The sequence below is a fragment of the Semicossyphus pulcher genome, unplaced genomic scaffold, assembly GCF_022749685.1.
Source record: "Semicossyphus pulcher isolate SPU_LCO1_2020_fin unplaced genomic scaffold, fSemPul1.0.p SCAF_2, whole genome shotgun sequence".
NCBI classification, from domain to species: Eukaryota; Metazoa; Chordata; class Actinopteri; order Labriformes; family Labridae; genus Semicossyphus; species Semicossyphus pulcher.
The window spans coordinates 23,842,826-23,855,682 of NW_027211693.1; the positions used below are offsets into that span (position 1 = coordinate 23,842,826).

The 12,857-nt window shown below is 43.4% G+C and overlaps 1 protein-coding gene across 1 annotated transcript; it reads right to left on the minus strand.

Moving 5' to 3' along the window:
• Positions 1-228: 228 nt before the first annotated feature.
• Positions 229-11,820, minus strand: neurl1b (neuralized E3 ubiquitin protein ligase 1B). Its single transcript, XM_069669909.1, has 6 exons — positions 11,583-11,820; positions 6,858-7,102; positions 6,441-6,774; positions 2,740-3,492; positions 1,524-1,649; positions 229-1,143 (listed from the first exon to the last, which is right to left on the minus strand). The coding sequence occupies exons 1-6, from the start codon at positions 11,611-11,613 to the stop codon at positions 896-898; spliced, it is 1,737 nt and encodes a 578-aa protein (XP_069526010.1). The 5' UTR covers positions 11,614-11,820; the 3' UTR covers positions 229-895.
• Positions 11,821-12,857: the final 1,037 nt, after the last annotated feature.

Consider the following 12,857-nt stretch of genomic DNA (forward strand, 5'->3'; position numbering starts at 1 on the left):
ACAGAAAGGCACACAACGTCCAAACTGGGATTCGAACCAGGAACCTTCTAGATGTGAGGCAACAGCACTAACCACTGCGCCACGTTGCACCTAAATGCCATCTAAATGCTGATTAAAAAGGCAAAAAATAATGTTGGTTTGTTTTGTTTTGCTAATGTTGGTTTAATACAGTACTTCGGTAAAATTGTATCCGTCTCGTTCATGAAGAAACACCCTTTGAATCACACTTAGTCCACTTTTATTTTATCTCTCGATGTGCAAAACCAGATTCTTTTGTACTTTCCAAATACACTTTTCTTTAATCACACCACTGAACACACTTTTACCATACAGTCACATCTTTCCACTTACGATCACACATTTGTATCTGTGTGCTTCTCCCCCCGCCCACAAGCTTTCAGTACTGTACATTGAAAATATGGCTAGGATTGTTAGCATAATTACTCGGACACACAAAGTGACACAAATCTAAGGCACTAGAGTTCATAGACTACGGTCTGCGTATTCTGCTGAAGCACACGTAAATCTAAGACGATGACGGTACGGACTGAATTTTCACAGCAGTATTTTCTGCTCATGACATTAGTGACGTCACACGGAAAATACAAAACAGGAGCGCATTATTCAACTCTTCTTTCATAATATAATATATATTCAAAATATAGGAGCTCATGTGTGATGTCATTTGTTAAGCATGAGCTTCTTCTTTGTTCTGTGTATCAACAGCTGAGTCTTTCTCCAGAAATCATTCACCCATATAAAACAGGAATATAGGCACAGTTATGTCCCGGGATGGCTAATCTCCAAGATTTGTGTCCAAACAAGCCTGAGAAGGGGAAACAGGTGGCTTTAAGCACTGAAAGTCACAGCACCTGATGATTAATCATCTGCGCCATCACGGCCGATATGTCTTTATAACATCTTTGATTGGTCTCCTGCATATCGGACAGCAGGCGTTGATCTGTCTCTTCAGCTTCAGGCCGCAGTCGTTGCACAGACACATGTGTCCGCAGGTGTAGATGACCGTGTCCACCTCCTGGTCGAAACAGATGGTGCACTCTCCGTTCTTTCCAGCAGGAGGCAGCTCTGAGGCGGTGAGGGATGGGGAGACGGGAGGACTGAGAGGGGAGCTGGGAGCTGTCACTGGAGGAGAAGAAAAGCAAACATTAATCAGCTTTTACTACAGTCTTAATGTGCAAAAATATTTTTAAAATGTGCAACAAAAAGGAAATATGAAACTTAGGCTGCACTGAATGCACTTGTTTTTTTACTACTTTTATCTGTATAATTACTATTACATATGTGTTTGATTGAATGCATGTTGAATGTAACGCTTGTTTTAGGGGATGCACACATCACTGAACAATGTGCATTCAAATCTTTATTAAACTATTAAAGTTAACAAGTCTTTCCCATGACTCGTCTCGTGTCACAATCTTCTACAGAGCCTCCTGCTGTGACCTTGTGATTGTTTCCATATACATTGTAGTGTTGACGCATGACGTCAACATCTGGGAACCTACCCAGAGAGGATTCGGAGGCCGAGGAGGATCTGTTGACGCTGAACGCCAGGTCTGAGTCACTGTCATCTGGACTGCTGCTCTGAGAAGTGCTTGGGGATGTGGAGGGAGGACTGGACTGCAGCGTTCCTGTGTCAAAAAAGATAAATACACATGAATAAACAGCAGATAAATACATTCATGTTGAGTCTTTTAAGGTTACACTCAAACAAAGTGAATACTGAACTGTGTCCTTGAACTGCTGAAGAAGCTGACAGGCCCTAAACAGTCAGATTAGATATGCATATTTGTATTACTTGAGGTTTCATAGGGCCAGGGCCGTGTGTCTGAGAGGATAGTGTTGTGTTGTTGGATTAGAAACCATTAACAATGGGGTCTGAGCTGATGGGAGTTCATGTGGGAGTAGTGGGACCGGGACAGATAGGTCACTGCTCTAACAGACGCATGCAGACATAAACGACTCTGCTGCATTCCTTTAGTCTGGGAAAAAATAAATCAGAGGGGCTGTGAAGACTCAAGAATAGAAGGATGATAATTAAATTGTGCGTCCATTTTTGGGGGCTATTTATAGTTTTTGGAATTAAGCAAAATGATAACATTAAGAAATGTTATGTTTGCTTTCCTGAGGAGACATAATAAGAAGACTAATATCACTCTCATTTCTGTCTATTAAATATGGTGATATAGCCAGTTAGCTTAGCTTAGCACAAAGACTGGAAACAAGGAGAAAGAATGATCCCGGCTCTGTCCATGGAGAACAAAAACCTGCATACCAGCACCTCTACTTAACACATTATATCACAGTTCATTGTTCTATGACTGGCTTTGTGCCAGACTATTTTTTGGTCCATGACCCTCAGCCTCCTGAAGTCTCAGGTTGTGTGGCAACTGTGCAGAGAAAAGACACAGTCGAGCAAAGCAACACCAGTCTTTTTCCAGTCTTTATGCTAAGCTAAGCTAATTTGCGGCTGACTTTAGGCTTAAATTTAACTGATTGTTACGAGAGTGGTATTAAGCTGATGGAGGTTTATTGCTGAAACGTGTTCATTGTTTTTGCCAACAATAATTAGGCGGACAAGTTTATTTGTGAGTGCAGGAGATTTCTTTTTGTTTTGTGGATTTTGAGTTCCACAAAATAGCAAAAAAAATTGACTCTATTACATTAATTTCACAAAAATTTAAGACTTTCTAGTTGTTGCTGTCCTCACACTCCTCTTACCAAGTATCCTGAGTCTGTTGACAGCCCCGTGCAGGGTGAAAAAGACCCACAGAACCTGAGAGGAGTCCACACACAGCAGCCGACCACGTCCCACTCCGTTCACCCCGTGGTGCACCTCCCCGTTGGGCAGCAGACTGAAGCTGAGCACGTCTCCAGAGCAAGGCATGGGGAAGCCCCGGTGCACCACCCAGTACTCCTTACGGTCCAGGAGAACCCCGGGGTCTGCCGGCAGGTCCCCGGCGTGTAGACTCGCCGGGTCACAGGACGTTAAACCAAACAACAGCGCCCCAAAGTACGGCAGGCCCAGGTGGCCAACTTCCACATACAAAGTCTCTCCCACGTGCAGTGGCCGGTCACTGAATACCAGAGTCCGACTGCTGTCCAGGAAGTGGATGCAGGCGGCTGTGCGGTCTGCGGAGAGCATTACATCGGAGCCGCGGACCAGGTGAAAGTGCAAGTCATTGTCCAGCGGGGAAGGGAGGCCCCGGACCACCCTGGGGACGCTGAATCCAGTGGAGGCAGATGAGGACGGTGTGGTGGAGGAGGAGGAGGAGGAAGAGGTGGAGGAGCAGCAGGGGATGATCTGAGTGTAGTTATTGAGCTGGAGGTTGGCCATCTTGGCAGCAGCGGCCTGGTTGTTCTCCAGCTGATTGTTGCTGTAATTGGCCGAGTCGTGGCTACTCTGCGGCAGGTAGGCACTCAGACGGGCCGCGCTCAGGCAGCTGGATCCCACACTCTCTGCAAACGTGCTCTCTGTGGTGGAGAAGATGGACAAACAGGGATCTGAATTAAACATTTTATTGCGGGATCTGTTTGTAAGAAGCTAAGTTCAATTCCCTTCTCTTTAATCCTGTTTTTTTCTTTTTCAACCGAGGAAAATGAGAGCAATGAGATCTTATCTGCAATCAGCAAATAGTCTCATTAAATACTTTAAATTTATGACATTATGCCCTTTTGCAATTTTTGAATAATGTCCCCACTGTGTCTGCCTGATGAGAAACATAAGATTAAATGTGTTTGTTGTGGGGTTAAATAAATGTTAGTTTTGTGTAGAGATATGCTCTGTAAACCAGCGGTGTGTTTGACAGTCACCGGCATATTTACCAACCTGACCTACATTACCTTTACCTCACAGTAAAGCCTCGGGGCATTTGGCTTGAAAGAGTACAAATGCACATGGTTTCACAGTCGAGGGTCTAATTAAGGACACATAATAATCTTAGATCAGTTCTTAGGACTACATGAGCGTGGATGATCACATTTCGATTGACATTTGCCCGAATCATTGCATGTGACCATCTACGTGGTGTAGCCCTAAACAGTATGTTTGTCTGTGTGAGTCACAATCAGAGGAGGAAGCAGAAGCCATCTGAAGCTGGGCACAGAATGGTGAATTAACTCTTTGATATATGCATCACTCGAGTCAGTAAAATGTTCCTACGGGGGCAATAGCCCCTTTCACACAGCCTGTTCAAGACGGGACTGTTACGCCTCAGCGTCTGTGTAAAAGTCACAGAGGCAGAATGCTGGGGCGAAACCGTTCCACCTCTGAGCCAGCAGCTGAGGTAAGAACAGAGGCGTAACAGAGGCGAAATGGCGTCTGTGCCGTGTGAGTGTATGTAAAACTTGCAATGTTTTTTTTAAACGTTGAGCCTCCTTTGCTTTCTGATATGTAACGTAATGTAAAAGCAGACACTCGTACACCAATATTATGCCGTTGTGTGGTTTAGTGTAAAAATATGAAGGCGGCGTAACTGCTGAGTTTCATTAAGAGGCTGAGGCAGGAATCTCTGTCTTATAGAGTATATCATATCGTATCGTATCGTATCGTATAGTTTCGCATCATATCCTATTGTATCGTATCGTGTCGTTTCATATTGAATTGTATCGTATCATATATCATATTGTATCGTGTCGTTTCATATTGAATTGTATCATATTGTATCATGTCATATTGTATCGTGTCGTTTCATATTGAATTGTATCGTATCGTATCATATATCATATTGTATCGTGTCGTTTTATATTGTATTGTATCGTATTGTATCATATATCATATCGTGTCGTATCGTGTCATATTCTATCGTGTCGTTTCATATTGTATCGTGTCATATATCATATATCGTATCGTATCACATAGTACCATATCATACAGTATCGTATCGTGTAATTTCATATTGTATCGTATCGTATCATATATCATATCATATCGTATCGTTTCATATTGTATTGTGTCATATATCATATCATATCATATCATATTGTATCGTATTGTTTCATATCATATTATATTACATGGTATCCTTTCATATCATATCATATTGTATTGTATCATATCATATCATTTCGTATCTTATCGTATCGTACCGTACCGTATCGTACCGTATCGTATTGTACCGTACCATACCATATCTTAGCATACACTTGCAAAGTTAGCTGCTATTCCCCTTATTTGGTTTGAACACTATGAATGCAATGCTAAATGTTAGCTCTGTAAGATTAGCTGGTGCTACAGAACTAAATTCCCCATACCGATGCTCAACACCCACTGGTGAGAACAGTTCATCAACTGCAACCATTAAGCTCACACAGCCATAGCTAGACACCCGCAGTCGACACTCACCGCGTCCGTCAACACTTGGCCCTCAGACAACACTAACAACTGGTGTAGCAGCTGTGTGACTTTTCCTATGAATGGATGATGGAATTAATAGCATCCAAGTACAACCACTCCAAATTTAAACCAGATATCACGACAGTCTACAGGAACTTAAATGACAATATTTCATGAAACTAATTTCTAAAACGTTTAAGGTGCTAATTATTATGTAAATAAGACCCTATTTTCCATTGTTAAAAGGCTATTGTGGATTTCGGTTTCCAGTGGCTTTAACTCTCTAAACAGCCGAGCTTCATGCCCAGAGTTCACAGTACAGCTGCATATCTCTATATATGACGGGTCACATATAAACAACTCTAGCACTAGTAGTCCACAGATACATTCCTCTATTACTATTTCTAGTGATGCTGCAGCAGTTGAGCGCACTGGCCCCTCACCAAAGCTCCTGGGATCTGCCGCATTGACCAAACATGGCCATAGCTCCTGTCAGACTGAAGCTAAACACACCCAGCGAGTACGAGAGGGAACCACAGGAGAGAGGGTGACGGAAACAAATGAAGAGGGAGAAAGTGACAAAGCACGGGAAAGTGATAGTAAACGAGAGTCAAAGGAGACGGTTAGGAGTAAGTGGTTTAGAGTGAGTTCTCCTCTGTTGTCAAGATAATGTTTGGCTTAGTTTTTCACATAGTGGATCATTGAGTCATGAGCAGCCCCAGACCCTTCTACCTACTCCTGCTATATTAGCTTCATTGCACAGCTGCTCTCTGAACTGTCAGGAAGCTGCTTAAATTAGCTGTGAATGTGTTGACACTATAAAAATAAGTTCCTGAGGTTTCGGGGTTGATGGTCAAAATAAACGGCGTTCTCGCTGACTTTTTTGTCCATTCCAGACAAAAAATACCCATTACTCTATACTTTATTTATACATATAAATGGTACTGACTGATTGTGTACAGATTCGTGACTAGCCTGTTGTGAAATGTGTTTGTCTCACTTCCCATTTGAGTATGAGTCAGCTCCTGCAGCCACAATCTGAACAATAACAATTAAGTACTTTCATGTAACATGATGAGATGCTTACCCAGCAGCGTGACCTCCTGCGTGATTCCGTAGATATCTATGATGGCCCACAGCGGACAGCCGATGCTGAGCCCACAGTGGAAAAGGATGGGCTCTCCTTCATTGATGCTGTAAAAGACTCTTCCATGGCGATCGGCCCAGAACGACAGCACGTTGTCCTTCAAGGCCAGCCTCTCTGGCAGAGCTTTGGCCCAGTAGCCCGGGCGGGTCACCAGGTCTGGGCAGGCGTACTTGGGGATGTCTGTAGTGACCAGCTCGCCTGGGTCCAGACTGGTGAAACCGAAGCGTAGAGCTCCGCTCCAGCCAGTGTGCACACCACTCAGGCGAAGACGCACCTGAATCAACAACATAATCAAAACATTACTTTGATTCTTTAAATCTCTAGAAAAAGAGGGTGGTAAAAAGGTTGAACACACACCTTCTCGTAGAGGTGGACGGGCCTGTGGCTGAAAGTGATGCCGTTACAGAAGCTGTTTTTGCGTGTGGCTCGGCGCAGCTGCCCGTCAAGCCTGATGTTCTTTCCTTTGGCGTGGGGATGAAAGCGAGGCGACTCCACGTTGACGCTGACCGGAGGAGCAGACGTTCTCCTCTCCACGCCGGCCCCATTGTTCGGCAGAGTGTAGTATTGCCTGCTGGCCACCGGGCGTTGTTGCAGAGTCGCATCTGTTGGTATAAAGAAAGCAACGTGGTGTGTGAACAGCAGGTCTGCTTTAGTGCGACCCGGGTCGTATCAGCTACGTTTGAGACAGCTGCTGGAAACAGGGATAAACATATCAGCACACAATAACTCGTTTGCAAGTGGTCCATGGCAGTTCGTTTAGAGGGCAGAGGCCGGTTATGTTAAGGAGCCACAGTCTCACACACTTCCTTTCCCACACTGACACTTTGAAGCCTCTCTGCTCCTCTCAACAAGTACATTAAATAGTCCCTTTTAGCACGTAACCCACATTTACAGTATAAAAAGGCAGACTGGCCCAAATCAGTCTACTCACCACATCCATATGGAGTATTTATATCATAGGAAAAACAAGGTAAGCTCAGACAAAACCCTTGAGCATATATCAGTGGGAAACGATTGGTTTATGTAAAATCAACATGGACAGGAGCAGAGCTAATATTAGCAGTGTCACAGGAGAGAGGAGGCATTAAAATAATCCACAGAAAGTCGGCAACAGACGCAATACGTCTTATTTATGGGCATACACCCCTGGCCTACAGCATAAACAAACCCTGAATGGCCCCTTTCATTCCTCAACACTTATCTTCAGAAGAATGAATCACACACTGCTCGCTTAATCTTTGATCTCCATCTTCACAGGAGTCAGAGTCCCACTTGGAAAAAGAGTTTCTTCGTGACCATGAAAAAAGCAAATTTAAAGGGTCAGAAATCAAACAAGACAAACTGATCTTTGGCTTCCATTGATCGTTGGAGTTTCATGTTAAATCAGATTAAACAGCAGATGAGTGTTTATGGTATAGACTGGCTGAAATCCAGTATTCAAAGCGAGGCGGTGTTTCTCCTCTGCCCCGGGCCACAGAGTGATTACATTTCTGTTTAAAATTCACTGTGATCTGGTGTAAAGACAATAACTCAGTGAAATGTTCCACAGCACATTTCCTAAATTAGACATTATCACTGATTATATTCTAAACTATGAAGCAGCAGCAAGAACATCTGTAACGTCTCAAATGCTGTGCGGGTACCCCCTTTACTTTCCGCTCTGTGAATTTGGCTTTTGAGGATATACTTTGGTTTGAATGTGTGGAGGAAAACATGTCAACGGTTTAGCCAATAAATCTTGGGATCAACCCCCTCGCTGACAGAGTGTTATACTGGGGCTCTGCTGTTAAAGGACTTACAATGACGACTCATAGACACTGGCCATTATTAGATGTAAGGCATAGCACAACAGGGCATGCAGGGAGGGGCCGCTCAATGTTAGCCCCAGTTTGTGCCTCGTGTATTTACATTGCTCTCGAGTCACAGACATAAGAATTCCATATCCTGAAAATTGAACGTCAGCGAGGTTAGAAAAAACCAAGATGGTCATTTATTAGCATGTACTTATGTTCTGTAGCTATTTGACAATATTTTTAAACTTTTCCTGACAAAAAGTTGCAACTCTGTTTCATTATCTAAACTTAGTTTTTTGCCTAAAGTGATGTCCTGGACAATTTGAACCACACTTAATGACACCATGTGGAGTTTTTGGCTTCTATTAGTGGAATCACTTTAAAAATAAGTTAGCATTTTGTTTGCCTTGTGCACTTAATGGACAGTCTAAAAAAGTGTACATAGTTGTAGTGATGTTACCCATTAGTTTGTGAACTGTAGGGCTGTCATGGTACTGAATTTTTCTAACCGCGGTGAAACACATACCACCCCTTGCGGTTCGACGGTTAAATGCCACCTCAGCCCAATGCTGGAGTATATTTTATTTGACTACAGCTTGTCCCCCCAGACGGTAAAACATCATCGACATGCGCGAACACAGCATGTTTATTAACCACTACTAAGTTTGTATGCTTAATTGTTGAAATGAAATCCCTAGAGACAGGCTAGTTGTTGTTGTAGCGACTAAATTAGCATGACGTGCTCGTCTGCGCCAATGAGATACGCAGAGGGTTGAAACAGCGGTGCTCTGACAGCCAGGTTTCTTTTGCTGATTACTTTATTTTTAAAACTAGTTTGTTCTTCATTCTGTATTGGAAAGATGAGGTACTTCTCTGGGATGCATGGATAGTGAGTTTACTGCGTCCCTTTAGATTTTAATGTATCAGAGACGCAGGACGCGTACCTAGCAACATCAGTGGGTCTATGATATTAAAAAATAAATAGCTGGGCCAATGATGGCGGTCATGCAGTTACCATGACTACCCTAGAGAACTTATGTTTTGAAGCTGTTAGTTCGGGCACTGTGATCGTCGCCAGGTTTGTTTTTTGGAGCCAGATTAAAGTAGTGGGTGAATGTGCAGAGGAGCAATGGTTTAGCAAATGCTAAGCTATCAAAGATATTCAGTTATACAGTCAGTTTCTGCTGTAAAGCTTTCAGTATGGGGCTTTATGGGCTTTTGGAGCAAGCCTCAAGTGGCCATTTGAGGAACTGCAGTTTTTGGCACTTTCACTTTATTTTACTAATGCAGGTACATGTGCTGGTGGCTGACGTGCTACACAGCCATTCTAATCGTTTCAAGCTATTCCTGTGATGTACAGGTGGCGGTAATGCACCAACAAATGCAGGAATTTGCCAGATAAAGCTATGAAGAAGAAGACTAGTAAACATGATGTGAACAACGCAAGTTTCAAAATACATTTGTTGACCTCAAGAATAGACATATTGAGTCGCAAAGAGAACACAGCCTTGCTATTTCCACTTACTTTGATGGAGTCATAGCTTGCTTGACTCTGAGGTCAATGTCAGCTACGCAAAACTCCTCAGACTACGTCATCTTCCTCATCAGGGTAATGGTTGATTGCAGGCTTGCTAAGCTTTTATTATGTGTTTATTAAACGCCTCCACCTTTATCATGTGACCTTAATCAGATGTGTGGTTAACACGCTAAAGCTCAGTCAGAGGTCCCACATACAGTAGGCCCGCTCCCCCATATGGTTCAATTACTTTAAGAGTTGTGGGAAAGTGTCTCATGAATTCATAAGACTCCACAAGACAGTGCCGTGCCAAGGGAAGCAATTTGAAATGTAAAACTGATTATGTGCATTCGTTATCTTTGGCCACAAGATGATCATGCTCTTTATTCTTTATTCATCTTTAGGCTTTTCTCCAGGCTGCATCATGCTGCATCTCATTCACTGAGAGGCATTAATCTCTGCACAATCTGAGGGAATTTAAGGACCTGTTTTGTCCCACTTTTTGTTTTTGCAGAAGTTGTGAGGCAAAAACAGTGTGTGTCATCTCTTCTACACAGCTGCTAGTAGGAGTTCTTCATCACGCGACGGCCTGCGAGATGACCTTTTTCAATGAGAAATAAACCTATAAAAATAAACTTCCTAATATATTCTAGCGTATCTCAATTAAAGCCCAAGTAAAAACAGATATTCTATTAATTCCACGTTAATAGAAACCATACAGTGCAAACATCGGACTCCTGCTCCCCTGTGACTAACTGTTCTCAGTCCAAACCCCTACGTCAGCTGGCTCTGGTGGCAGTAACCACATCGTTTAGCCGCCGAGTGGGTCTGTTGGGGGCGTGGGAGAGTGACAGACATTAAATCAAAGAGGTATTGGGAACTGATTATCAAGTAATGTGCTTGAGGTGTCAGAGAGTGACGAGCCTGAGAGCTCATAATGACAGCTTTATGCAAAAAAAACTAGAGCTGACAATCAAATCTCAGGAATAATTCTGAGGCAATCACTTGAGATTGTACTTTATATAAGACAGTGTTGATACCGGGGGATACTACAGGATATTAAACAGGCATTATATTGAGAGTATGGTCCTATCTTTTAGCGGTTGTTCAGTGTCGGTTGTTAGTCTGTTGTTTTTTGTGATTCATGGGTGACTTTCCTGCTGTGATGCTGCACTTCCTATTGGGAAAAATAAGTTACTCTATTCATAGGAAGCAATGTTTTTATGGCAAAACAAAAATTATATATAAAAACAATAATTCCTGGCTGAATTAATAGATTACACACTAATACTGTGGCAAGGAAGCAGGTGTTCAAAAGGACACTTGATTTAAATGCTCACAGATCAAACTAACGTGCGTCTTTGGCAGTAGTTGCAAAGAGGCTTTTGGTGATGATGATCCTGCTTGCATTACGATTATCATCAACAAGCCACTTCTCGCCCTTCATGTTCCTACTCTAGCTTTTTATTCAAGCCTACATCCCTGATTATGCTATTATAAATTATGTGTGGAAAAAAAAAAAAAAAAAAAGTGGCATTTTAACGCTGTTGCGGGAGCGCTGCTTTGGACTCGCTCCCTGGGAATCACGCTCAGCTCCCCCGTGATGAGAAGCGCGTCTGCACGCAGCGCGAGCACAAGTACCGGAGGAACCAGGACCAGCCATGTGTATCTGTGGCTCTAACACACACACACACACACACACACACACACACACACACACACACGCCGCTTCATTTCAAGCCTCGTGAATGACACGTTAATAACAAGTCTCACCTATTAGAGGTTTCGGTGTCGTATTCCCCATTATATCCAGAGATTCCTCTCACCGGCTGACAAGTTAATTCCGATTGCAATGTCTCTCTGTCCATCCATGAATCCCCGGTGTGATGCGTATCTGCCTGGAACCAGTTCAATCCGAGTATCAATGCTGTTAAATTATAGCACTATCTCCTCGTTTAAAGCATGCACGCGCTCCTCTTAATGTCAACCCCGAGCCGCTGCGACAGGCAGACACCTCCAACTGGCGAACAGCAGCCCCCTCCTTTCTTTAGTACGAGCTCCCCTCTGCACGACTTTAAAGACACAGTAAGCAGAGATCCCCCTCCAGAGCATCACAGAGCCTCTGAATAATTCAGTTAATTATTCACTGCGAGGCTGTGATGAAGGCTAATGAGAGTGGAGCCTATAGGACAGACAGCGTGTTCGAAGGGGGTGTTTAATCTAAAGGGAAGGCTGTTTACATGTAGAAGCTTGTGCAGGCAGCATGGGGCAAACTTTGATAACAATGAACAGATCATTCATCATGCTTGTTCCAGAAAGAGCGCAAACATCTCATCATGAAGGGGTTAAACTGATCTGAATACAGAGAGAAAGAGATTTACAAGATTGATCCTTCAGTCAGACCAATCATGAGGAGGTCATCTGATTAATCACTATTAGTATGTTGAACGAACTGATAAATAAACTGCACATTTTTCGTAAAAGTCCAAACTGCCACATGAGGAAATCCCCTTTTTCCCACCCTATCCTCTGCCCTCCCACAGCCTTGACTGCTGGGCTTCTCTCAAGCTGTTTCCTGTCTTCTGGACCGCAGCGCTCTCTGAGGAGCCCTGGCCTGCAGGGTTTGAAGCACTCAGAGCATGAGTGAAGGGAGTGCCGGGACGGAGTATCTCCCGTAGTGGAGAATTAAAGTGGCCTGAAGCCTTACAGCAGCTGTGAGTCAAATATTGTGAACAAAAGGAAGGAAAAATTGTGCACAATATTTCTTTTGATGCAAATGCAAATTGGGGTTTACTTCCTGCTTCCTGTCTGCAGGTTGAAACAGACACGATCCATATCACATGTAGATTAGAAGTGCTTCCTGGCTTCTGCAGCTGGCGACGTATATGATCCCTTTCAGTCTGAGGGCTAGTGTGTCTCGTGAGAGATGGCGTTTGGGTGAATGCAGGCTGGATCTAAATATAACTCGGAGACAAAAGCATTTGTTTCGACCTCCTCAATGCTGTTTGTTTTAGCAGGATATGGTGGCTCCTTACATGCGCCGTGGGT